This window comes from Vicugna pacos, chromosome 15 (genome assembly GCF_048564905.1).
Source record: "Vicugna pacos chromosome 15, VicPac4, whole genome shotgun sequence".
NCBI lineage: Eukaryota > Metazoa > Chordata > Mammalia > Artiodactyla > Camelidae > Vicugna > Vicugna pacos.
The window spans coordinates 44,265,532-44,292,511 of record NC_133001.1 but is presented as its reverse complement, the minus strand read 5'-3'; the positions used below and the strand labels follow the sequence as shown (position 1 = coordinate 44,292,511).

Genomic DNA, 26,980 nt, shown 5'->3' with positions numbered 1-26,980 from the left:
TCAGTGCCGAGGCCGACCAAGCGCTGCCGGGGTTGCTGGTTGTTTTTAAATCCGTATTTCATATACTATTTTCTGATGCTTCTAAACCAGCAGTCATGGAAACTGAGATGACGCCTCTCCTCTTCCCTTAATAGTCATTCCCCGCTTGACTCCCTCTAGTTAAGATTTCAAGATCATTTCTCTACTGAAACCAGCCCAGAAGGTCGCCAGTGGAGGTCTGAGTGCTGAGCCCTTTGCCTTCGCCTTCTTAGTTCTCGCTGTTTTTCCCTCTCCTAACCGTCTTCACTTCTTGAAACCCACCTGCCCCCTCAAACTGCCGTGACAACGTTCCCTCCGGGTCCTCGCCTCCCTCTGTGACTGTGGGCGCTATGCGTGCAGACGCTGTCAGGCTGCTGTTGTTGCCTCTAATGCCTCCCCTGGAAAGCCCCTCCACTCCTCCTTCGCTGTCAGCTCTGGTGGCCTCATGAGTAAAGGGAGGGAGACAGGCCAAGGTTAGCCTGCACTCAGCCCACCCCATCTCTGTCCTCTGATCCCACATGTCATCACTTGGCTCTGGGGCCAGTGAGGCACCAGTCAGAAGCCTCTGCTCCTTCCTGGCTTCCCCTTCCACTGATTTCCACTTCACTGCGGGCTAGAGACTGAATATGCTCTGCCCACTGATGTCCCACACCCACCCAGTGTGACTCCCCCGAGTTCGCCACACCTCCAGCTGGACCTCAGGTTCACGGACTTGTCTAGCTCTTCTGCCAGGACAGTCACATTCTCCATAGCCTCCTGGCCATGCCCTACCCATCTATCCCCCGGCAGTAGGTTCCTTACACATTCTAAGTCACAATGAAAGGTGACCCTGGTGGTTATTTAGTATAATGATGGTTCTCCGATCTTGGCCTGGCATCCGAGGGCATCTCAGCACCTGGCCTCTCCCTAACTCCCCAGCTTCCCTTGCACTGCCTGGACAAACTGGACCACTGACTGCTCTCCGAATGCTCCCTTGGACTTGGCTCCCCCGAGCTTTTGCAGATGCTGTTCCCACTGCCTGGAAAGCCCTCCCTTCTCTTTGTGAACATGTTGTCTCTACCTCATTTCTACTGAGAAGCATCTAAACGGAAATGACACCTCCCCCGCTGATGTCCCAGCACGCGCCTCTCTGACTCAAGTGACACTCATCTTTTTGTTATTGTGGCTTGAGCGCATTCCCAAGGGGAGGGGGAATCACGCATTCCAGATTTTTTTTTATCTGTGTCTAATGGACTCGATGCATTTGTGTTGCATGCCAGTATGTGTGCATGAATAAATGAGATGACTGTTCAGTCTTTAATCAGCTCCAGCAAGGACCAAGTTGAGCTGCAAGTACAGAAAACAGTCCCTCTGTGTGTGTGTGTGTGTGTGTGTGTGTGTTTGAAATTCTTGGATTCCAAATCTTTCAGCAGAAAATTGTTCCCGTTAGATTTTGTGAGGCATTTCATCCTGAAGAGAAAATGAGAGAAACACTAAAAATTATATTTATTTTAAATTAAATGAGGAGTACATAAAACATTTCTGTTGGGGGGAGAAAATTCAAATAAAAACTAAAGCTCTAAGTCAGAGCCATCCAAGGAACTTTCTGCAAAGATGCAAGTGTTCTATATCTGTGCTGTCCAATAAGGTGGCCACTAGCCAGCTGTGGCTCTTGGACATGTACTATGTGGCTAGTGTGTCCAAGGAGCTAAATTTTAAATTTTATTTAATTTAAATATCAATGAGTAATTGGTGGCTACCTTGCTGCCTCATCCCTAGGCCTCCCGGTCCGGGCCCCATGCTAGAGGTAACCACTGATCACCCTGTGCTGTATGTTCTTACAGGTCTCTGTGCAGTTACAGCCTATTTTACACACATACTTACATAAGCGCCAAGTCTGGCCAGTGAGTGTTGCACACAAATGGCATCATGCCATGTGTGTTCGGCAGCCTCCTTCTTAAAAAAATTTTTATTAAAGTATAGTTGATTTGCAATGTTGTGTTACTAGTTTCTGGTATACAGCAAAGCAATTCAATTATGTATGTATTCTTTTTATATTCTTTTCCATTATGGTTTATCATAGGATATCAAATAGCTCCCTATGTTGTACAGTAGGACTTCGTTGTTCATCTATTTTATAAATAATAGTTTATATCTGCTAATCCCAAACTCCTAATTTATCCCTCCCCCACCCCACTTTTCCCTTTGGTAACCATAAATTTGTTTTCTATGTATTGAATCTGTTTCTGTTTTGTAAATAAGTTCATTTGTATCATATTTTAGATTCTATGTATAAGTGATATATGGTATTTGCCTTTCTCTGTCTAACTTAACCTCACTTGGTATGATAATCTCTAGGTCCCTCCATGTTGCTGCAAATGGCATTATTTCATTCTTTTTTAATGACTGAGTGATATTCCATTGTATAAATATACCACGTTGTCTTTATCTATTCACCTGTTGTTGGACATTTAGGTTGCTTCCATGTCTTGGCTATTGTATGTAGTGCTGCTATGAACATTGAGGTACATGTGTCTTTTTGAGTTAGAGTTTTCTTCAAATATATGCTCACAAGTGGGATTGCTGCATCATACGGTAATTCTATTTTTAGTGTTTTAAGGAACCTCCATTCTGTTTTCCATAGCGGTTCTGCAGCCTGCTTTTAAATTAACAATGTGTTTGAAGAGCTGTCAGAGTGATGCCCTTAGCTCTGCTTTATTCATTTCAGCTGCTGCAGTGTCCGTTGCATGGATAGTCCCTGGTCTAGTTACCAGTCCTCTACTGATGAATGTTTAGGTTGTTTCCAAACAAAGTCACCAATCCATTCTTATGTGCTTCTCTATGCATATGAGCAGGTGCAGGTACTGAGAACGGGATTTCTGAACCAAGGAGAGGAAAAGAACTGATATTCCACTGTGGTCCTCCCAGCCCTGGTTCTCCCAGCGCGAGCGTGTAGGGTCCGGGCCGACATGCCCTCCCAGCCCCCGCGTCTGGACAGTGAAGGGGACCTGTTATTATTATTACTGTCATTTTGTAGGAAGCTGGCAGCTATATTCTATTCCGATCTCTGTTTTCACTCCCCATGCTGAGAAGCTGAAACCTAGATTTTTATCAAACAGGCTGTGATGAGCTCTGAAAATACTAAGACATTAATAACAGCTGAAAGATGACAGACACAGACAGCATTCATCTGCGAGCTGAGTTCAGTGCCAACTTGAGGGCAATCTGTAATGCTGAGTGCCCCACATGTGAGTTAGATTTCTGGAACCATGTTCATTAGACCCATCTTGGGACACAAATATAAGATAACTGGGTTTAAAGGTCCATGTATTTGCAAGCATTTGATCCTGAGTGTGGAGCAAAGTAAAGCAAAGTTTCATTGTATGATCTGTACCTGAGTCACTGTCTAAATGAGAAAAAGGAAGCCCAGGCCTTGGGAATGGCCGGGAGTCAGTGTAAATTAACGTGAGGAGAAAAGTGGTTGCCTGCTTCTGGTGGCCACAGTATGCAGTGGCCTTACGCGGTTCTTCCCCCCCCAATTTCAAAGCATGCTTAAGTAAAAATCATTAAAGATTCCACCCCAAGTTTTTTCCAGTGGTGATTTAAAATTCAACCCTGGGGGCATTAATGATGGCTGAGCTGGGACAGAAAATGGAGGATGGAAGTGGTGAACAGCCCATAGCATCCTTTGAATTAGAAATGTCCCACCACAGCCAGGAGCAGAAAGCGGCCAGTGAGCAGCAGAGAACTGGGGAAATGGGAGAGGAGAGAAGTGAGCACAGGTAAGGGGGCCAGAGGCTCAGAGGGGACAGACCCTGCTCACCAGGCTTGTAGACAAGCGAAGTCGGGGTAGAGGGGTTGCAAATATCCATTCAGCGTTCATGAAAATGAAGACAAGGAGAAAACTGACGGTGGTTTGATACTTTAACAGCTCAAACTGTATTCTCCTTGTCCCCTGTCCTAATTTAATCATAATTATCATAGCTTAGGGCCGTGATGTGGACATAGTTTAGTATATCCACATATACCGTTCTCATTAAACACTTCATCCTGGGAATTTTTTCCATGCTGTCACCTAGTCTTCAAAAGTATGCCAATGAGGTTAGCGCTTAAATTATTTATTCAAATGTATTTCAGCCAGCTGGCAAAGTTTCGCTAGGTTCCTTTGTTTACAGACGTCATGGTGGTAGTGTATCCTGGGCCTGTGATTACTAGACATCTGACAATACAGTGCGGATGCTGGAAGGCTTCTTCCATTATTTGCCCTCCAGGTTTGTAATCAGCCTTCGGTGCACTGATTTTACTGGGCAATGTTCAGACTCTGGCCCCAACCTACCTTCTTTCTCTTGGCTGGTCCCAAACCTTGCACATCTCTGGGGTGATGTGATATTACTGATACTGTCATTCCACAGTGGTGGGAAGAGCTTCTAATCCCATTTCCAGGACGAGTGTGGTTAGTGAGTCACCACGGGCGGGGGTTGGGGTGGGTTGGGTTGAGGGGTGGGAAAGCATCCCCATCTCCATCACTAGTTCGGAGCTCCAGACTCCTGCCCCCTCTCTGTGCTGTCAGTCACAGCAGCGGGCTGTTCTTACGCAGGTTTGGCCCATCTGGCTCTTCCTTTCTCTTTCATTTCCTACTGCCTGCATTTCCCTGTGTCTTGGTGCCAGCTCCTTTTCTTGATGGCTTTCCTTCTTCTGTTGTCTCTAAACTCAGGTTCAAATGGCCCAATTAGTCTTTTTTGTTTGTCTTTGGTGAGGGGAGGTAATTAGGTTTCTTTATTTATTTAAATGGAAGTACTGGGGATTGAACCCAGGACCTCGTGTATGCTAAGCACACACTCTACCACTGAGCTATACTCTCGTCCCCCATTACTCTTGATGGGTCTTCCTAGAAGACACTAGTTGCATCCTTTCACACCTCCTTTTCTTTTCTTTCTTTTTTTTTTTTTTGAGATGATAGACTTTGTTTTGTTATTTTTTATTGAAGTGTGGTCAATTTAGAATGTTCGTTTCAGTTTGTACAGCAAAGCAATTCAGTTATACATAAACATATATATATACGTGTATATATTTTCTGTTTATTTTCCATTATGGCTCATTACAAGAAATCGAGTATAGTTCCTATTTTATATATAGTAATCTGTATCTGTTAATCCCAAACTCCCAGTCTATCCCTCCCAAACCCATTCCCCCTGGTAACCACAGTTTGTTTTCTATGTCCATCACCCCTCCTTTTCAACAAACCCTCAAACAGCTGTCCCTCACCTGCAAGATAAAGTCCGGAGTCCTTCCCCAGGAGGTCAGAGCTTCTTGTGCCCTAAGGACTCGCAAGACTTCTGCTTGGTACCTCCTCTGCATCTACCCTGAGCCATTCCTGTCCCTGAAGAGGCTGTTCAAATTCTTGAGCCTTAAAAATATTCATACCTCTTGACTCAGTTTTTGGAAATCTATCCTAAGGAAATAATCCAGAAAGTGAAAAAAGCTGTAATATATACACACTAATTTCAATGTTATTTTTAATAGCATGAAATTATAAACAAGATGAATGTCAAATAATACAGAAGCCATTCAGGAAATGATTATAGGTCTTCTCCGTGGAATTTTAAGGCACATTAACAATGATAATTATGATGACAATTCAGCAACAGGAAAAATACTTATGAAGTAGATGAAGGGACCAGAGTGTTCACATATATGGAGCACCTGCTGTGTGCCAGCTCACAGTAGGTGCTTTGCTCATTTCCTACAGATGAGGAAACCAGCAGAGGGCTTGGATGACCTGTCTGAGGTCACACAGCCCATAGTCCCAGTTTTGCTTAATTCCAAAGTGTGTTCTTTCTGTGCTATAGAACACAAAACTGTATCTACATTGTGATACAATTCCTGTTTGGACTGACAATACTGAGGATGAATCTTTAAAAACTGTTTTCTGTGAATATTTTTTAAACTATTCAACAGTTTTATTGAATGCCCATTCTACACTGGTAGCTAGATGCCAAAGAGCTCCCAGGCAAGCTTGAGTTCCACAACCACGTCTACACATAATCCTTTACTGAACGGTTTCTCTTGCCTGGACTGCACCTCCTCCTCCCTGACACATTCTTAAAGGCTCTGCCTAAATTCTACCGCCCCTGAGAAGTCTTCCTTAACCAACCCAGCCTAAGGAGCATGTACTTCCCTTTGAGTCGCTGTAACACATGAAACTTTCCTTGAGAAACATCAGTGCACCCAGGCTGGCTTATATTTTATTTGCTGATTGTGTCTTTTCTCTCCAGCTAGGCTGTAAGAGCCCCGAAAGGGGTTGTGGGAAGGCTCTGGCATGACACTGGCTCTTGTGCCCTCAGGAGCAGGTCAGCGTCCTACGTCAAGGTCCTCTGCCAGGTACCACCGCCACTCAGAGGAGGTCTACTTTGCCTTTGTTATATGCCACCTATTAAAAAACTTCTTATTTTGAAATACAGACTCGCAGGTTATTGCAAAGAAATGTACAGGAAGGGCCCCTGCACCCTTCTCCCCTAGCCTCCCTCAGTATCAATACCAGGAAATCAACATTGGTACAATCCACTGACCTGGTTCAGATTTCATCATCAATTATACATAACTTTTTTTTTAATCACCTATCTTAGGAGGTTTTTTTCCTACTTAAGCTTTTTCTAATTTTCTTTTGCTTCATATCCCCTGCCTGACATATTTACTCTTACTTCAAATCTCTATACACACCATTGCTCCAAAGTCAGAGGGCCTTCCCTGTCTGTTCCTGGCCCTGTTCCATGCTCCCTGTGTGATCTTGGGCAAATTAACGAGCCTCTCTGAGCTTTGGTTTTCTCACCTGAAAAGTGACAACACCTCATGAGATTTTTTAAAAACTGTACTTAGGTTAGGCATATAATGTAATAGGCTCTCAGGAAATATCTGTGTTTTCCTTCTTCCCTCTTGCTACCTGGGAAGCCCTCTTTCTCACAATTGAATGGAATCCTTCTCTTATAAATAATGTTCAAAATTAGTCTCCTCTGACAAGTTCCCATCGCATCTCTAGTTACCTCAGCAATCCCGTTCTGTGGACATGTAACATTTAATTAGAATGACCCTGAGTGCATGTTCCACATTCATGTTGTGTGTACTTTCGTTTCTATTTTTGCCTCTCAACAATGCGAGGTATTTGAGGGCTAAAACCTCCATGCTTTAGTTTCTACACATCAACAAATTAGATAAGAGCCTAGGTTTGGTGCCAACTGCAAAACGAGGTTAATTGTATCGGCCTCATGGACTTTCCCCCTCCTTTTCCCCAGATTTATTGAGATATAATTGACATACAGCTCTGCACAAGTCTGAGGGGTATAGCATAATGACTTGACTTATATCTATTGCAAATTGATTACCACAATAAGTTTAAACATCCATCTCCTTAAACAATTACAAAGAAAAACATTTTTTCCCTTGTGATGAGAACTGTTCAGATCTACTCTATCATTAACTTTATTTTTTTAATTTTATCTTTTATTGAAGTGTAGTTGATGTACAATGCTAGTTCCAGGTGTACAGCAAAGCAGTTCAGTTATAGATATACATATGTATTTTTCAGATTCTTTTCCATTATAGCTTATTACAAGAAATTGTAGTTCCCTGTTCTATACAGTAGGGGTTTCACAGACTTTCTGTAAAGAGTAAATGAATGAACGCAGGTGAAACAGCCTGGTGCCTGGCACAGACAAACTGGAAACACCGTAGCTGCTGCTGGTGGTCATGGTGACACTTGCTCAGTTGTGTTTCTACTCAGAGATTCGTCTCTGAGCGTCCGAGAGGGGATGTATGTCTACCTGGATTTGGATTTAGATTTCTCTTTTTTTTTAATTGAAGCATAGTTGATTTACAATGTTGTACTATTTGTGCTTCACACTACAAGTGTAAAATAAAACCAAAAGCCTTTAAGGATCATTCTTGCTCTGAAATTCCATTTTATTCTATCCTGCCCCCTCTCTCCTAAGTTAGGGAAGATTTTAATAATTATTATCATAATAATATCAATGATGACAATCGCTAATGTTCTTTGAGTGCTTATTATATGCCAAGAAGTCCTAAGAACTTCACTTGTGTTAACTTATCTAGTCTTCACCACAGCCTTATGAAGTCAGTTCTGTTGTGCCCGTTTTGCAGATGAGTAGCCCGAGGCACAGAGAGCCTTGCCTAAATTTACACAGCTTATGAGAGCTGGAACTGGGGTTGGAAGTCAGGTTGTCTGGTTTCTGATAAAAGTTGGGATACATTTTTTTTCCTGCTGTTAGCGGTTCCAAGAGACAAGAAATGGGAAAACATTCTGTTCATTTTTCTCTGTTACTCAAGCCCAGGGAAGCTCACAGTTAGTAAAGAATAGAAGCCCTGACATTAAATCAATTGGGCACATTTCTCTGTTTTTAAATCCCCATCCTCAATTAAGGTGGCAATCAGATTAACCAAGATTGGCCAGAAAGCAGTGAGCGTGTTGGAAGCGAGGGGGTTCCAAAAGGTTGGGCTACAGACAGCTACTGTTGTCTGTGAATTCAGACATAGTCTGGTCCAAACTGTCTCCCCAGGGAGAATTCAGCTGCTGTTTAATTCCATTTCCAATAAAATCTGTCTAGAAACTCGGACTCTGCCTCCTTCTCCAAACACATTTGCGTCAGCACCTCCTCCTGGTCTTTCAATCTCGACTCTTCCCTGGACAACAAGAGCCAGGTCCTGGCCCCAGCAGATGCCACCTCCCTGGCACTACTGGCCCCGCAGCCACATGGCACCATATGATTTCCTTACCACGGATAAAACTGAACCAGGCTCTCCCTGTACAATTCCTGGCTGTAATTACCAAGGGCAAATTGCTGCATCATTCAGAATAATGAAAAATTGGAAACAGCAATGAGAAATGATTAGATCAGGGCCTGGGCAAAAGATGGAATAGTAAATAACCATTAAAATGAGGTTCTGAAAAATATTTAGTGAGATGATAGATGCTCACAAGATAAGAAGAAGAAAATGGGTTTTAACACTATACTGTATGATCCCAAGTTTATGTGTATATTTTAAAAATATGGATAAACAGAAATAAAACTAAAACAAATACATTAAAATTTTGACAGTTAATCATGAATAGTGTGATTATAAGTGATGTTTATATTCCTTTTAATTTTTTCCTATTTTACAAACATATACACAAGCATGTATTCCTTTTAATATCAGGAATGAGGAAAAAGGGAAAGAGAGCAAAGGAAACCTTTTTGGTTTTCTTAAATTTTTCCCCTTTGAAATGCTGTTGATTTATCCTTTCATGGATTCACCAGTACTTACCAGCTCTTACCAGCTCTCTCCACCCCTAGAGATCCAGCTCAGTCTTGCCTCTTCCAGGAAGCCTTCCTGGACTCATCAAACTCCAAGAGATTTCTTCAGTTTTATGGACTTCTTAGTCTCATTGTGATACATCATCAACTTTAAATGTGGATGCGTCTCAACCAGAGAGTAAGTTTTCTGATGGCAGAACCTGTATATTTTAAACTTCCTCCTGTTCCCCACTCCACCCAGCAAGTATTGTACAAAGTGCTGAGGTTCAGTTAACATCAGCTAGACACAAGACCTGGTCCTCACAGGAGGTACTTGAATCTAACGCCCCTTTCTCTCTGAACTTTGTACTGCTTCCTCCAATTCATTTGAAAGGAGTGTCTGTGCCATTAGCTGTTGGTTAAATTTTATTGTAAATTGTTTAAAAAGAATTCAGTTTGCTTTGGTAGGGATGCGCAAGCCCAACCCTTGCCTTTACAAAGGAATTGTAAAGCTGAGAAAATAAATATGAACTATTTTGAGCAAAAAGGCATTTTTCTTGGTGAATGGGAATACTGGCATTGATGTTTATAAAAAGGAAACCAAGGTCTAGGAGAGGAGGTGACTTCCCTGGGTCTCACGCTGATCAAAGGCATCACACGTCATGACAGCTTTCCTCAAGTCCTGCTGGGCTCAGAATACTGTACCGAAGTTAGAAGGAAATGAGACCTGAGGAATTTACAGTTTATCTGGGGGGAGAAAATACGAGTCCCTGAAATAACTTAGCCTGAGCAAGCAGTGGTAGAAGATTGTGTCAGCTCATATAGTGCAAAGGATATACAGAAGTTAGGTTGCAGAGGGGAAAGTAATGCTGAGAGTTGGGGGTGTTATTAATGAGGGTCTTCCAAGGAGGACTCAGCAGGTGCCAGGGTATGCCAGCATCCCCCCTCACCCCCCACTCAGTGTGATGACTTCAAGGCCTCCAGGATCATGGCTCTAACTCTCAGGCTCCATCACCGTCTCTAGCTTCCTTGTCACCTGAATGTCCTCTCATCTGCAGCTGTGGGGCTGTCCATGGCTGGATGGTTACCCTACTCTGCCCCTCAGATTGCCCAGCCCTTCTCACAGTTGGACTCTGATGTGGCCTCTGGCGGCTGGACAAGGGCTGTGCCAGGAGGAAGGATATGAAGACAGAATGACCCCACTGTTTCAGGACAGCTCCTGTTGAATGCTAAGTGGAAGGGTTGACATTTAATGTAACTGTGAGCCATACAAACAGCTTGGCTGTGAAGCAAACTAAATCAAGCAAAGATTTGCCTCAAAACTACCTAGAGAATGAATTGAAGCAAGGAAACTGGCCAAGTGACATTTATAAGGACTGGATATTAGGTGTCAAGTAGGTGTTCTGGCAAGGTGGCTGTGGCAGATGAGAGCACAGGATGAACCTGAGAAATTATTGAGGATATATTTTGGGGAAAGTGATGGGAGAATTAGGAGAGCCTTATGGCAGAAAATCACATGCTGTGTGACCTTGGGCAGGGCACCTAACCTCTCGGATCCTGCTTCTTTATAAAATGAGAATAATGGTACATACCTTAGTGCATTACTATGAATATTATACAAAATATTTGTGAAGTGCCTGGCCAAGTGCTTTGCGTAGAGGAGGTGGTAAACCCTTGCATTTTTTAGATATTAAAGATCAGCATGACAGGGGATGGAGCAGTGATGAGGAAGAGGAAGGAATCTATATCTAAATGAAGTAACTATGTATCTCAGGGGGCCTGGGAGATGATGCTGAGTTTGAAATAGGGAATTGGGAGGAAGTGGGCCTAGATGTTGAAAAGCATGATGTGTTTAGTGTTTGAGAATTTTTTGCTTTTTTCAGACCTCCAATCACCCTATGTAGTGGGCAGCTGTGATCAAGGGGACAGATCAGTCGAGGAAATAGGATCAGGCAAGCAGAGCAAAGGAGAAGCAGGGCTGCAGTGTGTAGAAGTCATGAGGACACCCTTGCTGCCAGATGAGCAGTCCAGAGTCCACGGAGGCTGCCAGCAGCCATGAGGTCTGCTATCACCTGCTGCCAGGCAGAGAGCTGGGCCAGTGCTTCTCACCCTGGCTGTGCGTCAGAATCAGAGGATCACCTCTGGCCCTTCCTCAGAGACTCAAGGGTGATTCTGATAAGCAATCAGGCCAAGTCAGGAGCCAGCAAGCGGGGCTTGGGGGGTTTGGGGCTGGTCAGCAGCAGGCCGGAGTGAGGCAGGGGCAGGGCAGAAGGAACCCTGGCCCCAGGCTACCCATTCCCCATCCCCCATGCACACACTTAGAGGGAGATTGGCCCTAGTGGGCCTGGCTTCAAGAGCCACAGGTGGTGGCAACCCCAGAAGACAGGCTGGGCAGGATTCAGGAACTCAAGCCAACGGTTCTCCAATAGAAACATTCCCAGGGGAAGGTATAGTTTAGTGGTAGGGCACATGCTTAGCAAGCATCAGGTCCTGGGTTTAATCCCCAGTACCTTCATTTTGAAAAATAAAATAAAATGTAACATTATTTATATATATGAAGAAAGGGAACATTCCCCTGAGTCCTCCTAGGAGAATTGCAAGCATCCGGAGATCTTCTGCTAAATGCTTTCCTCTCAATCACACACTCATTCTTCATTCAGCAGATACTTTGGCACGCAGAGCAGGAGCTCCTGACCAAGCCCTCTATGCCTTATCAGAGAGCAGACCTTTATCTGCTGCTTTGATTACCTACCCAGGAAGTGTGGAGTGGTTCTCAAGGTATTCTGCCTTCTGGCTGAGATTACAAAAAATCTCTTTAGTTATATGATCCATTTCTTTTAAAGTAGAGCAGATAAGATGGTAAATAGCTTTGGCTTTATTTTCCCTAATAATCCTTTCTTGTGTTTCTTTCCTTTAATTAGGACATTGTCAGTTATGTGGCTTCATAGTTGTCTACCCCATCTTCTTTTGAAAGTTAGTGTGGTTGCTTAAAAACAAACAAAAAAACTATTAACTTTTTCTGTACTCCCCCCGATCCCCCCCAAAAACAAAAAAACAAGGCTATTAATTTTGCTTCCCTACCTTATTTTCCTTAAAACTGAGTGTGTAAAGAGTGAAAAACAATGAAGCAAACAAACAAACTCCAGAGCCCAACATAACAGAACAGTTTGCAGACATTTGTATACTGGTTTTCTCATGTAAATACCCTCCCCCAACCCAAATGGCTCTAAGGTTCAACTGTTAGAGATTATTTTGCTTATCTATAAACATTTAAAAGATGCATATACCCTTCAGAAGACTATTGATCAGCTACTAGCATCTTGTGAATTAAATAATCAGATCACTGAGACAGGGGATTTTGATTTTTAGGGGGGGTGCTAATAAGGGCATGTTTCTGGAATCATGTGGGCAGCATGAAGTTCACAGTAGGGCCTTAAGAAACGGGCAGAGAAATGAGAAAAAGAAAGGGAAAAGGCTTTATAGAAAAGTAGTGGGTGGGGAAATAGGAAGAAAGTGGTAGAGGGAGTGGACAAGGCAGCCATCTTCGGGGGGGCTCTGCTCCTCCCGTCCCTTTTTGCCTGGAGCAATCAGGTCCTCTCTCACAGCACCAGTGGTCACTGAGGGCCAGTGACCAGCTCCAGCCCTGGTCTCTCCCATGAGCCAGAGCCCGCCTCACGACTACCTGGATGTTCCCACCTAGGCGTCCCCACTCCCCCAGCCCCAGACACCTCTGTCTCCTCCATTTCAGTCATGGGGGTTGCTGGTCTCTGGTCCTTGTTCAGGAAAGCCCACAGTCATCTTTCATACTTTCCTCCTCTTCCTCCTCACAGAGCCCCTCAGGTCTTGCTGATTCTGCCCCTTCCTCTCCTGTCTGGATAACATCACTCAGTTCGAGTGTTTGCCCCTGACCAGGGGTGATTCATTCACACACTTCTGTCTCAAATTTCTGTGTCCATTCCCATCCTTCATGCCACCTCTGGACTGATTTTTGATGTCACCCACTGCTCACGATGTTCCCAGAGCTCCCAGTTAACTTAGGCAAAACCTGAACTCTTCAGCCTGTTGTTCAAAGCTGTCCTCAGTCTGGCCTCAGCCTGGTCTTCTGTATCTTTGCTTCAAGGGAGTTAGAAAAGGAGGAGCTGGGGAGATGTTATCATTTAATCCTCACCACAGCCCCTGGGAAGGAACCATTACCATCTTCATTTTTCATATGAGGGAACTTCGATTTAGGTTAAGTAACTTATTCAAGATCAAACAGTAAGAAATAGGAAGGGCTGGGATTTCAATGTAAGCCTGTCTGACCCCAGAGCCCGAATTCTTAGCTACTGTGCTCTGGTGTTTTGCAAACCCAAAGTGTGGTCCCTGGACCAGGGCCATGAGCATCACCTGGGGCCTGGTGGGAATGCAGAGTCTCAGGCCCTGACCCTGTTCTTCTGAACAGAATCTGCGTTTTAATAAGCTCCCCAGATGACAAGTGTACAGTTACAGTTTGAAACTGTAAGGGAGGAAAAAGTTTTCCTTGGCCCTCTTAGTGTCCCTGGCTGGGTCTGAAAATTAAACTGCAAAGACAGAGTAACAGGAGAAAAGCATCCAAATCTGATTAAATGTTCACGTGTGTGTGGGAGCCTTTACAAGAGGATAACCCAAAGAAGTGACCAGAGAAGGAAGCTTTTATACCTTTTAGACAAAGAAACAATATATTTGTGAAGAATTGACGAGACAAAGGTGTTTGGGCTACGGGTAGTAAATGGTGAAGAAATGACTTCTTAAAAGGAAGAATCTTCTTGTCTCCAGTAAAAGGAGAATTTATTTCCCATCTTTAGGCAGAATAGGGAGAGCTTTTTCTGCCTTTTGCTGCTACTTAATTGACTTCAGCTGGAGATAATCTTTATGTCAAAGAGGCATATTTTGGGGTGACATATTCTGTCTTTCTTCAAGATGCACTGCCCTGGTGGTCCTTCCTCTTCGGTATAAGCCTTCCCTAACTCGATGGCAGCACTAGCGCATGCCTTCCCTGGTATAGTAGTGAAGGACATCATGGCCTCTAGAGGTAGACCTGGGGGGTTCAAATCCTAGTCCGCCACTTATTAGCTGTAAGGCTCTAGCCAGGTTAACCTTTTGGTGCCTCAGCTTCCATATCTGTAAAATGGGGATAAAAATAAAACCTATCCCATAGGGTTGTTGTAAGGATTGGACGAGTTGATGCCTATAAAGTATTTTAGCCCAGCGCCTGGCACAGGAGTAAAGCGTCCACTGTCCTTTTCACCTCCATGAATCCTGCCCCCATCTTCTTGTCCCTCCTCTCCTGGGAAGCCTTCTCCCAACCATCAGAACTCAAGGTGATTTCTCCCTTTAGAGTCTATGTCAAATGGCCTGGGACTTCAATTATGGAATTGTACCTTAGGGAAAATCTTCTCATTATATTGATGAGGAAGCTGAGTCTCAAAGATCAAATGGGAGAAACAGGACTTGAACCTAGGACTTCTTAAACTCTAAAATTAGCATTGCTTCCAATGTACTAAATTTACAGTATTGTGTACCTTTCCATTCCCACATAGTAGGCAATACATATACCTTGAAAAAAGAAGATTAAAAGTATTCATTGCAGTGGTATTTATAACAGAGAAAAGTGGGGAGATGTTGATTTGAACAAATTTAAGTCAATTCCCTTACCTTAGGAGTTTTCAGGGGCTTTAATAAGCTAATATGCCTGCAAATTTGAAATAGGAAGACTTGGTGTATCTGATTTCATAGGTTTATTTGTCCTCAGACCCTTTCGTGAGGAATGCTTGTTAGTTACACATGATGGCGCTCTCCTGGCCACCCTCCAGTGGCCAGTCCTGTGGATCCTCTCCAGTGAGCCTCTTACGTTATCTGTCGACAGCATTTGACTCTGGTCTGCTGTGTGCACTCGTGATGTGTCACATTTGCATTGAGTCAGGAAGGTTCAGGGACATTGGCTTGGAGAAGGTGGCTGGGCAGTGACTAGGAGTTGAGGTCAAGTTATTATCTTGGACCCACAAGCCAGGGAGGGTTGATCTTCTGAAGGAACGTTTTGAGATTCTCACTTCTTAGGCCTTTGGCCCTCCTTTGGCCTTGGTTGCCATTGCTGAGTAAGTGGTCAGTGGGGAAGCTGCAGTAAGATGTACCGGCGAGCATCGACCAGCTAGCAATTGTGCAAAGACTCAGCTCGCCTGGGCCTGGCGGATGCAGAGGGGAGGGCAGCTGGCGGCTGTCCTGGGCAGAGGGCAGGAGGGCAAGTTTAAATTCTGGGCCTTGAGGCCCAAGAGGAGCAACGTGACCCCAGGGAGCTGTCCCGTCGTGAGAAATAACCCTGGATGCCAGCCAGCTGGGGCCCTAACACCTTCTTCCAGCCAGGGGCAGGGAGGAGATAAGGAGACGCCAGTGCCAGGCCAGCCCAGGAGACTGAACTGAGAGGCCAGTCTGCAGCCGTGGACCTGTTTGGCCATCCTCCCCGTGCCCAGAGTGGGTGGGACCACGGGGGTCCCTAGATATCATGAATCTGATAAGCTGCCCTCAGGGCGCCCCCCAGGACACACCCGTTCCCTAACACCCGAGTGTCCCCTGGAGCCCAGATTGCAGTCCTTCCTCCTCCTGGCATTGCTGCCTCACACCCCTGCCCAGTCCCTGAGAGCAGCTTTTCCGGCCACAGTAAAGCTCTTTGTGTGATTAAAGTAATTCCCACTAAAGTAATTCATTCTTTTTTGAATGATCCATAGGCTTGATCCTTCCAGGATCCATTTGCTTTTCAAGTAGACTGTTTGTACAAACAGAATTAAGCATTAATTGGTAGAATGAGAAGCCAATGTTTTTTTTGAGGGGGTGGACTTTCCCAGGCTCCCAGACTCTTCCCTGCCACCTTCTCCCCTTCCCCAAGGCACACTGTCCCCCTCACCTCAACACACATATTGAGTGTGCGGCTGGGATGTGCCAGGCGGAGAGTGTCTGCATCGGGAGGAACAGTTGAGGAGGAACGGTGGTTCCAACTGAAGACTTTTTATGGTGGGACCTAGGCTTGTCCACTTTCTATTTTCCCAAAGTTTGTCTTATTATCATTGATTTCCTACACCGTCGTTTCACAGCACCAGAATACAAAGAAGGAGGTCATGTCGGTCTTCTAAACAGAAGAGGTTCAGCCTTCTAGAAATGTACCACATTATACTCGGTTTTTCATTTTGCCCCAGACTGGTGAAAACTTCATGAGGTGGGGGAGGGCTGGCACTGAGAACCATCGACTGGTGCCCATCCCCCACCGGGCCCTCCAGCTCCCAAACACCACAGTTTTCAAACACCATGGTCTCGCAGCAGTAAAGATGTATTTTCAGATGTGAGTAATTAATGGCCATGTTAATTTGTCATAGTTTCACATAACATTCTATAATGGAAATGGCCCCAGGGGAGAGGATGGTAAAGGAGATCGAGGACTGGAGTAGAAAAGAAGTGGGAGCCAGCGAGGGGGCAGGGTAGGTAGAGCGACCGCTCTTCCAAGCCGCATCTGTCTCCCAGGACACCGCGGGAGATTCTTAGGCTGCAGGAGGCACTTTTATATATAGTCTTGTCCCAGAGCGCGCACGCTTGTGTGTGTGTGTGTACATGTGTGTACCTGTGTGCATACGTGTGTGCATGCATGTGTGTGCTCTATGCCCTGGCTTCCTGAACAAATGCTGGTCTGCTGGCACTTGTGCCTGATCCCTAAGCAAAAGACACCAAGAAGGAAAGACACATCTTGGAATGGGGGTGGAGGTGGGGGTGGGGAAGCTGTGGAAGGATGAGGCCCTGGAAGGATGAGGCCCTGGCACTCTGAGGGAGGGACCGTTCTGTTTCCAGCTTGGGTTTGGTTTCTAACAAGCGGGGGGCCTGGTCCCCTCAGCCTGACCAGGGAGGCTTGGCTCACAGGTTTTTCTCATTGCTGTTGCAGGTGTGTGTGGCTGCTGCGGAGCCCTGCGCCCCAGGTACAAAAGGCTGGTTGACAACATCTTCCCAGAGGATCCTGAGGTGGGTCACATCTCCTGCCATCATCGTGCCTCTCACCTTCTCACCCCACACAGGGCCCTGGGAGCTGCTGCAACGGAAGGCAGGCCCCCCCCAGGACCCACTCAGAGGAACCGAAACTGTGGCCACAGCCCTGGTCAATGGCCAGAAGCTGTTGGGAGCCTGAAGACTGAGAAGCTTTTTGGATCACTCTGAAGTCAGAATCTGCGGAGGGCTCTGGAAGTTTGTCTTGGCATGCTTTGGGCTGCTGCTGAACATCCTTCTCACTCATGTCTCTCTGGGTGATAGTTCCTTGAGCAGCCAGCTCTCTTGATGGTACTCTTTCCTGGCTTTTAAGTGTGAGCACTTCCCTTCTTGGGTTTTGGCTCTGGAGCCCACATCTGCTCCGTGCTCCCTCTGGTGTCTGCCAGGTGTCGGGTGTGCACACAGGACACCAGGCTTCTTGGCTTCCAAGGCACCACTCCACAGTCCCGCTGCATTACGGGTTGTGTGGTTCAAAAATGTCGGGGTCTGATGTACTTGACTTGCTCTTGGGGAATCAATGACCGCTCCTTGATGGGTCGTGGAGAGTCCCATTTCCAGCATCCCCTGGACAGCTCCGTGAGAGCTGCAGAGCTGCCTTCTTCCTGCTCGTGTGTTGGTGTCATATATCCAATACATCTTAATTCCCAGTTGCTTTCATTGAAGCCTTGTCATCCATTCACACACACACACACACACACGGCCCTCCCTATACACACATGCATACATATCTACACATTCATGTACATACACACATACATGTGTAAATCCCTGCAGTATGCACACACACATACGTACATTTATATCCACTATTTTTGTTTATAGATAGCACACTTTGGGCTAAGTTGTGAGTTCCTGGTGAGCAGGAACTAGGTTTTAATCATCTCTGTATCCCCGAAATCATGCCACATATGTCTGTCACATATATGATAGGCACTCTGTTGAATGCTGGTTAAATTGAATGATCATTTCCCTTGAGACTTGAACTCTTCGAGCCATCGCATGGCCACCGAGAGCCTGGTCTGTCTTTTCCAGGATGGCCTGGTGAAGACTAACATGGAGAAGCTGACCTTCTACGCCCTCTCCGCCCCAGAAAAGCTCGATCGCATTGGCGCCTACCTCTCCGAGAGGCTCATCCGCGACGTGGGTCGTCATCGATATGGGTACGTGGTATGGGAGGGGGAGAGAGATTTTCAGAAACTACATAATATTATATTTTTAGGGCAAAATGTGGGATCCTTTTAAGAATATAGTAGATCAGATTATTGAACAGCTTGAGAAAATGGGGGCTGTCACTGATGAGTGCATTCCTGTGCTCTTGCAAAAGGTCCAACGTGACGCTTTGCTAAGATTCAGGAAGAAGAGGGTGTTGGCTTCCTAGGAGCACCTCTCTGAGCATCCCTTTATCCCCCATGTCTCCCTCCAGAAGCCCTCGCACACCATCTGGGGCCTTAAAAAGTTTGTCTAGCTCAGAATGTGCCGTTATCCTCATCAGACTCCTCCTGCCTCATTCAACTCACTGTCTTAAAACCCAAGAAGGAACCATCTAAATTCTAGTGAGAAGACAAAGTTAGGGGTAATTTGTCCATCAAAAATACACTTAAGTGAAATAGTCATCAATCTTCTAAGAGGGAAGGACTTGCTATGTTTAGGAGAGAGGAGGAATCTTAAAGAAAATGACTGACCAAGAGATTTAATGGTTTAAAATTTTATATATTTTGATATAAAAGAGTAACCATCATAATGTAAAAGATGAACAACCAAAAGAAATATTTTTAAAAAATAAAAAGATTCAAACTCTTATATTAGTAGCATATAGCACATAAGGGATAGTGTGGGCTACTGAGACTCGAAATGATTTGAGTCAAGAGCCCCAAATAACCAACTTACAGAGGAGGAGCTTGAACTGACTACAAACATGGGATAATATTTAATAAACCTATAATCCAATATGAGGATTGAAAAACTAAGATGCCACATTCACTTATCAAACTGATTTTTTTCAAGTATATCTAATTCCCAGGATTAACCCAGGGATGGCAAAATTAGAAGCATTGTCATACTTTTCTAGAATGAGTGCAAATTGATTGAGCCTTTCTAGAAAGTAATTTTGAAGTATATGTCAAGAGCTTCAAAAACACTTATGCCCTTTGATCCAATAATTCTATTTCTATTCATGTAGCCCTAAGAATCAATCTTAAATGTAATCTAACTTTACCCACAGAGATGTTCATTGTGTAATGAAGAGTATTGAAAAAGTAGAAATAAATGTCTAATAAGAGGTGAATAGTTTACTAAATTTGGGTGTTTATCATTTGGGGAAATACCATCTAGTCAATGAAAATGGTGTTTATAAACATACTTCACATATAATATGGAAACTGCCTTGAGTAAATGAAAAGCAGAATTCATAATTCAAACACAGTGTTTAAATCAAGTTAAAAACAACAACAAATCTCAATGACTAGAAAATACAGTAAAAACAAATATGCCAAAATACTAAGAGTGCTTGTTTGTGAGCAGTGTGGCTGGAATTCTTGCTTTTTTTTGTTTTCCATCTACCTTTTTTGTGTGTTTCCTAAATATTCTCTATCGAGCATGGTTATGTCCACAGTGAAACCAGTGAAGCGCAGGTCATACCGTGTGTGCTGCCCTCCCGTCACACCACAGTTTGGGCAGGGCCTGGATGAGAAGAGAACTCAAGACGTCCCTGGCGGCACTGCTGATGGGGCAGACGGAAGAGTAGCTTTATGGCAGATGTTCCTAAGTCCCACTTGTTCTATTCTCCATGAAACCTTTTATATATCCATCCTCTACTTTCCTCTGCTCCTGCCTTTCTCCTGGTACAGACTCTGGATTATGGCGGTAGTCTTCAAGTTGTTTCCCTGCTTCCCGTCTTTCCTGGTCTGGTCCTTCCAGATAATTCTGCTTGCTGTGATCTTTACAACACTGACCCAAAGCTACACTTTCCTGGCTCCTTCAGAATACAATTCAAGACTGTCACCTTGATTTCTGGGGTCTTCCACTACCTGCCCCTAACTTGCCTTCCCCCAGCCCTGCCCACCTCACCTGTCGTGCCTGCCCTAGGCCCGCTCCAGACGGACTAGCTGACGACCCCTCCTTGGCTTTCTGGCCTCTGAGCCTTTGCGGCACTCTCTCCCCTGGAGCCCTTTCAGCACCACCCCATGCCTACCACCCAGCAGCCCCATCGCCCTCTAAGGCTCCTTCCGCCTGGTGAGGAAGGTAGAGTGAGAACCAGAGTGTAAAAGTCTGCATTGTGCTGACAAGATCTAGAGGTCCACACCTCGACAGGACCCACCAGCCATGCTTACAGCAAGCTATCCCGGGTGTAAAAGCAGGACCCCAAACACTTCATTTCTACGATCCCTTTATATAATAAAATTAGGTTACACGCGCAATAAAAAGGGCATGAGTATACTGTACATGCTGATTATATAAATCACCTTGACATATTATAAAGCAGGCTTAAGCATATTAAAATGACTTTATCCTAGACTGAACCTGAAACTAATATGCAAACAATAACATTAAACATTTAATGCTAATTTTGCCTGCTCTCTCTGCAGTGATGGTTCTCTCAGTAAAAAATGTCCTGCATTCCACTGCCCTTACAACTGCAATTCAAAATTGGTATCGTTCTGTTAAAAATAACCATTGCAGCGTCTAAGTATTTAAAGCTTTAACGGCCTCACGGGGGCTCTAATCATAAACACTTGGAGAAGAAAAATCTGTTAGACCTGTTCTCCTGTTCTCTCTCCTCTCTCTCCTCGTCTTTCCTTACCCAACGCCGCAGTCATCATCACCTTCCTCGTCACTGATGGCGGCTTTGGAGGAGCGAAATATTCACGCACAGGCAACCTGAGAAGCTGTCTCCTTGCTGTTGCAGGCGTCTGTGTTTATGGTTTGACCATGTGGGCGTGAACCTTGGGTGTTGGACCCAGTGGCAGATCTACCCTCCTCTGCCCCATTGTCTCCCTGCAGAATTGCCCCATTCCAGATGTATGTGAACTCTGCTCATTTGTGTTTAGCATCAGGGGTGAAAAGCAAATGTGGGCAGAGAGAGGGTAAGATGCAGGTTTCACGGTGTTGGTGCTCCGTGTGTCTCTGATGGACAGTGATGTGCAGAGCAACAAAAAGCAAGAATTCCTGATATTTTTCTTCTTCCTCTTTGCCCTCTTCCCATCCAGTTCAGCCCAACTGCTAAAGCACCCCTAGAAACTCAAGGACAGGGGAGGTAACGGCAGTGCTGGGTGAGACTCAGGGTCAGCAGACAGTGACCACAGAGCAGTGACCACGTGCAATAGGCCATGTTAGAACCTGTCAGGTTCCCCAGTGCCTGAAACTGTGGAGGAAGGAGACGCCCATGCCAAAATGGGATGGGCTACTCCGCAAGGAGCCTGGCCCTGGAGCTCACCTGGTGGGGCTCCCGAGGGATGCACAGTCCCCAGAAGGATCCTGAACCTGGTAGGATGGAGCTGACCCTTCAGAAAGAGATATCACAGATTCCTACTAGATGAGGGGGTTCATCCTTCCCCACTTGGCTTAGGTCAGCCTCTACTTCTGGGCTCCTAAAACCCAGAAGATTCTGTCCAGCAGTGGGGACATGACTAAATGTGTTCAAATTGCCCAGAATAAGAGGTTTTTTTGTCTGCTGCTCTTTGAGGGATTCTTGGGTAATGACTGGCCCCACTAAAGCTGCCCCCTTTCTCTGCCTGCTGGTCCCCATCTCTGACCCTGGATCTGCCTTTCCTCTCCAGTGAAGTCTGGGTCCCCTTTCCCGCAGGGTCCTAGGGCCACTCCTGACTGAGTGAATGGTGTTCAAGCAGAACCAGCAGCCTATTCTGGGATTCAGTACAAGGTACTTCCTGCCTCACTCCGAAACATCAGGCCCCCTGTGTATTTTCCTTAGCTTCTGCCTTGGTTGGCCCATGACCCTGAGTTCCTATTGTTATAACCTGCCCAATGTCCTGGCCTGACCTTGGTTGCAGCCCACGAATCCCGGTCCATCCCATATCCCTTGGGTTCTGCCTTCTTCACCTGCTGGGTGAAGCTTTATGAGTGGACCCAGAACTCTTGGTTGTCATTTGCTGCTGTGGTCCGTCACCAGCTCTTGCCTTCTCCCTTGGGCCCCTGCAGTGGGCCAGTCCTGACCAGCGACTTCCTGACCCAGTCAGGCCAGTTTCTCAGACCTGTTACGACATTGAACCCCTTTCAGGACACCAAGCCCAGTGGATATACCCCAAGAAGCCTGTGCTCTATTCCCTTTAGGAGTGCAGACTTCACGGAGAAGACGTGCCCAGGGAGCTTATGGTAAGATGGACCAATGCAGCAAGCACTGGACTAGAAGGGTCCAAGGTCCCATTGATTTCCAACCTTCTAAGCTACTTTGAAAAGTTCAAGTTCATAATTACAGTCCTTCCATCCTTACTGCTGGGATCAAAGATGGGGGTTGAAGGAGAGTGTATTCAAGAAGCAGGCCTTAAACTTTGTTACTTTTCAGTTTCACTTCTACCATAGTTTTTGTTTTCCATCAAAATTTCCACTCCTGGTCAGAAGCCAATTTTCCCCCCTCTGGCTAGGAAAGGATGGTTTTCCTTATCAGGATATTCTGGGAATTTTTTCAGGAAAAGGAAAAGCAGCAATCTAAGCTCTGGGGTTTGGGGGGGCCTTCTAGTTTCTTCTCTTGCCAAGCCCCACCCACCCTTTCCTTTCCCTCATTTAAACTCTGTAAAATAATGGTGAAACCCTTCCTACAGAAGAGGGCTGGGATGATTCCTAAAAGAAGAGAATTCCACAGTGCCTGTTCCCATTTCCCACCCGCCGTGTTTGGTTGCCGGAAAGTGTCCGGGTTCCTCTGCAGGGAAAACCTGTCCCTTTGCAAGGGCCCTGGCCCAGGCTGCTTCCCCAAACCTGCAGGAGTCAGTCCGCTTCACAGCCTGCACAGAGGACCGGAAACATGCTGGGACTGGGTCTGCAAAGCACAGTAGATACCCTGGACGGGGACCAGGACAGCCTGTGAAGGGCAAGGCCATAGTGAAGCAGGACTGGCCGGCCCTCCAGAGCAGGAGGACCATGACTCCAGTTCACCAAAAGAGCCCAGAGACCCAGTGCTGTCTTTGTATTTGAAAGACACTCTGTAGACAAGAACATGATTGTGACCAGATCCATTTGTGAATATGCCCAGAGACAGCTATTTAATAATATTTTAAATTTTTTAATTTAATAATAGTTGATTTGGTTCCTTTAGGTAAGCAAAATAAACATTTTACCAAAGTAGAAAGGAAAATTTCAGAGTAGAAAGGCTGTTTTTTTAATGGTTTCTTGGTAGAGAAGTTAGCCCAGAGGTCCCTAAAAAATAGTATCTGATGTCTTTTAAAAAAAAAAGTCATTTAGAAAACATCTCGACTGCTGTTATGTTATACATTTAAATTTGCAAAGCTGGCTCTTGTGCGAGGCAGTTTGGAGACACAGTGTCTGAAATTGAATGGCTGCTGCAAGCTGTGTTGTGAAGCCTGAGTCGTGACCTTGTATCTCCAGAAATTGTCCTGTCGTCATGCTTTCTGTGCTTTCTTTTTTATTTAACCAAACTTTGTTTAAAAAAAAAACAGACAAAAAAAAAAAGACAAAGATGAGCTAATCAAGAATTTTGTGCTATCTGCCTCACCTTCGACGATAGACATGATTTGGGTCAAGACACAAAGAAGAGCAAATCTTTTCATTCATCCTCTTTGGTGTACACGGCACATGAACCTGGCATTAGAGCATCGGGCAGCTTTAACATTGGAAAAGCCTGTAGTGACAGCTCTACCGTCTTCTTTAAGAGTAGCCTTTTGCTACTGCTTTGACTTAGAGGCATCGGTCTGACTCCTTAGCAACCCAGGTATCTCCTGTGATGGGCACATGAGCCTCACCCCGCGTCCAGGAAGTCTTGCAGCAGTCTCTCCTCTGGCAGGATGGAGGCATCTTCAGCCTGACTTCTCTTTCCTGTGAGGGCAGTTACTTGAGTTGCTTTGGATTGCTCAGGATTCACTTTTATTTGTACCCTCGGGTTTCTAAAGCACTCTGCAACCTGCTTATCAGATACCTGGGTTACTTAGGGTATAAAAAGGCACAGTGGCTCCAGCAGTATGGAAGTGTTTTTTTTTTTCTCTCTCTCGTGCAATAGTCCAGGCAGGATCAGTGGGCTCTGCTCCACGAGGTCACCCAGGTGCTTTCACCTCTAACTGTCCAGTTGCTGCCACCCTGCAGCCAGCGGGAAGAGAGGACGAGGAGGGCTGGTGTTGCTCACCTCACTCCCCTACTCTGTTCCTTTTAATGGCAACATTTAAATCACGTGGCCTCACCTAGCAGCACGAGAGGCTGGGGGATGTTCCCATTGAGCAGCCACAGCTAGGCAAAACTTCTAAATTACTAGGGAAAAGGGGGGAAAAAAATAGATTCCTGGAGAGACATCTAGCATTCTGCCCCAGACACCTAACTCCTTAATGAAAACTATAAAAATTTTAACAAGAGCAGTTTTGCAGAGGCTCCCTTATTAGAAGTTATGTAAGGTAACCTTTTTCTATGTCTGTCTACCTAGTTCTCTTTAGACTGCAGATGCTTTGTAACTGGTGGGGTGCACCTTACCTGACCGTATGCCTGTTAGGTCACTGCCATGGGACATATATTGGGTTTGAGCTTAGACGTGCATTCCTAATTCTCAGTAGGAATTTGATTTGTGGCATTTTCCTTGGGATTTAAGAGAGGTGTTGGCGAAGACGATACCTGGGAGCTGTCCTGCAAAGGCTGGTCTGGAAAGGACTGGGTCTTTTTAGCATGGAGAAGACAAGGACAAGGAAAATAAGATAGTTGTTTCCCAGTGGTTGAAGGGCTGGCAGGTAGGAGAAGGGTTCAGCCCTCTTTTTCGCTGCTTCTAAAAGTAAAATTGTGAATTAGGATAGAGATTATTAGAGTGTCAGCCGAGGGAGGCTGATGTGGGGTTCTAGGAGGTGAGCGGCCCAAACGAAAAACTGCACGAGGAGTTGCCATACTGCTGGACAGACTTCAGCCGGAGACACCATGGGGTTAACAACACTTTATTGCCACAGGGAGGTGCGCCTGTGATGCACCTGTCCTGCTTTTATCTGTTTTCTGTCAGCACATGTGCGGTCTGAGTTTTCTTGTTCATTAGGCTTACAGAATATCTCTAGCACATGTGTACTTCTATTTTCTTTGTTCTAAATCTTATATAATTGACGCATGCGTGGAGCAATTATTTACTGCATACTACAAACATGCTCCGATCGTGGCCTTGGGTCCCACGGCCTTAACTCATCTCAACACCAGCTCACATAGGGTTTGCTTGAAATGTGAAGAAGTTTTTATTTGGTTGTCAAAAAATGGGATGGGCTGATGTAATTGGTAAGCTATTCTCCATTGGGTGTTTTGTCTTCCCAGTTTCTGAACGTATTCCCTCAGGTTTTAGACTTTAGAAGAATTAAGTAGTTAGGGACTCAGCGTTGACACAGAGTACCTTCTTCATAAGGAGAAAAGAATTTTTATTCTGTGTCTATCTCATCCTCTAGAGGAAAAAATGCTCCCCGGGTAAGTGTCATCAGGCACGGTAGTGCTGTCAACCATTCTGTTTGCGCGGTGCTTCATTGCAGAACTTCTGAGGGCTGCAAGTGCAAAACTTGCAGTTTGATGTTCCTTAGCCTTTGCAGTCTGCTCACCCAGGCCACTTCACACTTTCTGCAGAAAGTTCTTCATTCCTGCCCCACTGGAGCCTCCTTCCTTCTTTGGAACCCTCGTGGGACATCGTGCGTGGTTTTCTTGTAGCATTTCTTATTTTCCCTTTTGAAGAGATATCCGTGTATCTCTCCAGCTCCAGACTCCTTAAGTTGAAGGACTTCTTCGCACCTACACCTCTGCACTGACTAGGACAGAGCTTTTCCTCAGCAGATGCTCAACAAACACTTCATGACTTAGATTGAATAGTTCTCTGATCCCACTGGGTTTGGGTTCAGAAGTTGCTCTTCAGGGCATCAATCCTCTCAGCTTGTATTTACTCTTGAAATGCTATACCTCGTCTGTCCTCATGTTCATCTGTAAAATAAAGGGCTGAATACATTGGCCTCTAGGCTTCCTTCCAGCTCTGATTCTTTCTGATTCTCTGTGCTGGGCCGGAGTGGGCACTTGTTGGAACAGCTCTCCAGACATTGACAACCTGTGGACGAGCTGCATTACCTGGAGGCTGCCCAGCTGGTGCAGCGGGGGTGGCGTGGGCGTGAGGCGGAGTGATGGCCATGGTGCTACTTTCCCCAGGTACGTGTGCATCGCCATGGAGGCCCTGGACCAGCTGCTCATGGCCTGCCACTGCCAGAGCATCAACCTCTTCGTGGAGAGTTTCCTCAAGATGGTGGCCAAGCTGCTTGAGTCGGAGAAACCCAACCTGCAGATCCTGGGCACCAACTCGGTAAGGAGGCCCAAGGGGCTCTGGAGGTGGGAGCGGTGGGGAGAGGCGGGTAGAACCTCTGAGTCAGCATTGTTATGATCCATTCCAATTTGGTTTCTGATTTCTTTTTTTAACACGTAGAAAGTATTTATTATGACACTATTCATTGTAGGTGAGGGAAAAAGTTTCTTGGTTTCTGATTTTTAAA

At 45.4% G+C, this 26,980-nt stretch overlaps 1 protein-coding gene across 5 annotated transcripts in view; it reads left to right on the top strand.

The window, feature by feature from the left end:
- EFR3B (EFR3 homolog B) overlaps positions 1-26,980 on the top strand; it is an 81,109-nt gene that overhangs the window by 16,773 nt on the left and 37,356 nt on the right. For 3 of the 5 annotated variants that reach the window (XM_072938102.1, XM_072938099.1, XM_072938098.1), the window contains exons 2-4: positions 17,224-17,300; positions 18,354-18,481; positions 26,643-26,793. In XM_072938102.1, the coding sequence (XP_072794203.1) occupies positions 17,224-17,300; positions 18,354-18,481; positions 26,643-26,793 (356 nt within the window). Of the gene's footprint in view, positions 1-9,344; positions 9,484-17,223; positions 17,301-18,353; positions 18,482-22,122; positions 22,198-22,607; positions 22,650-26,642; positions 26,794-26,980 lie in introns of those variants that run through there. The other 2 variants (XM_072938100.1, XM_072938101.1) reach the window with 2 other exon arrangements.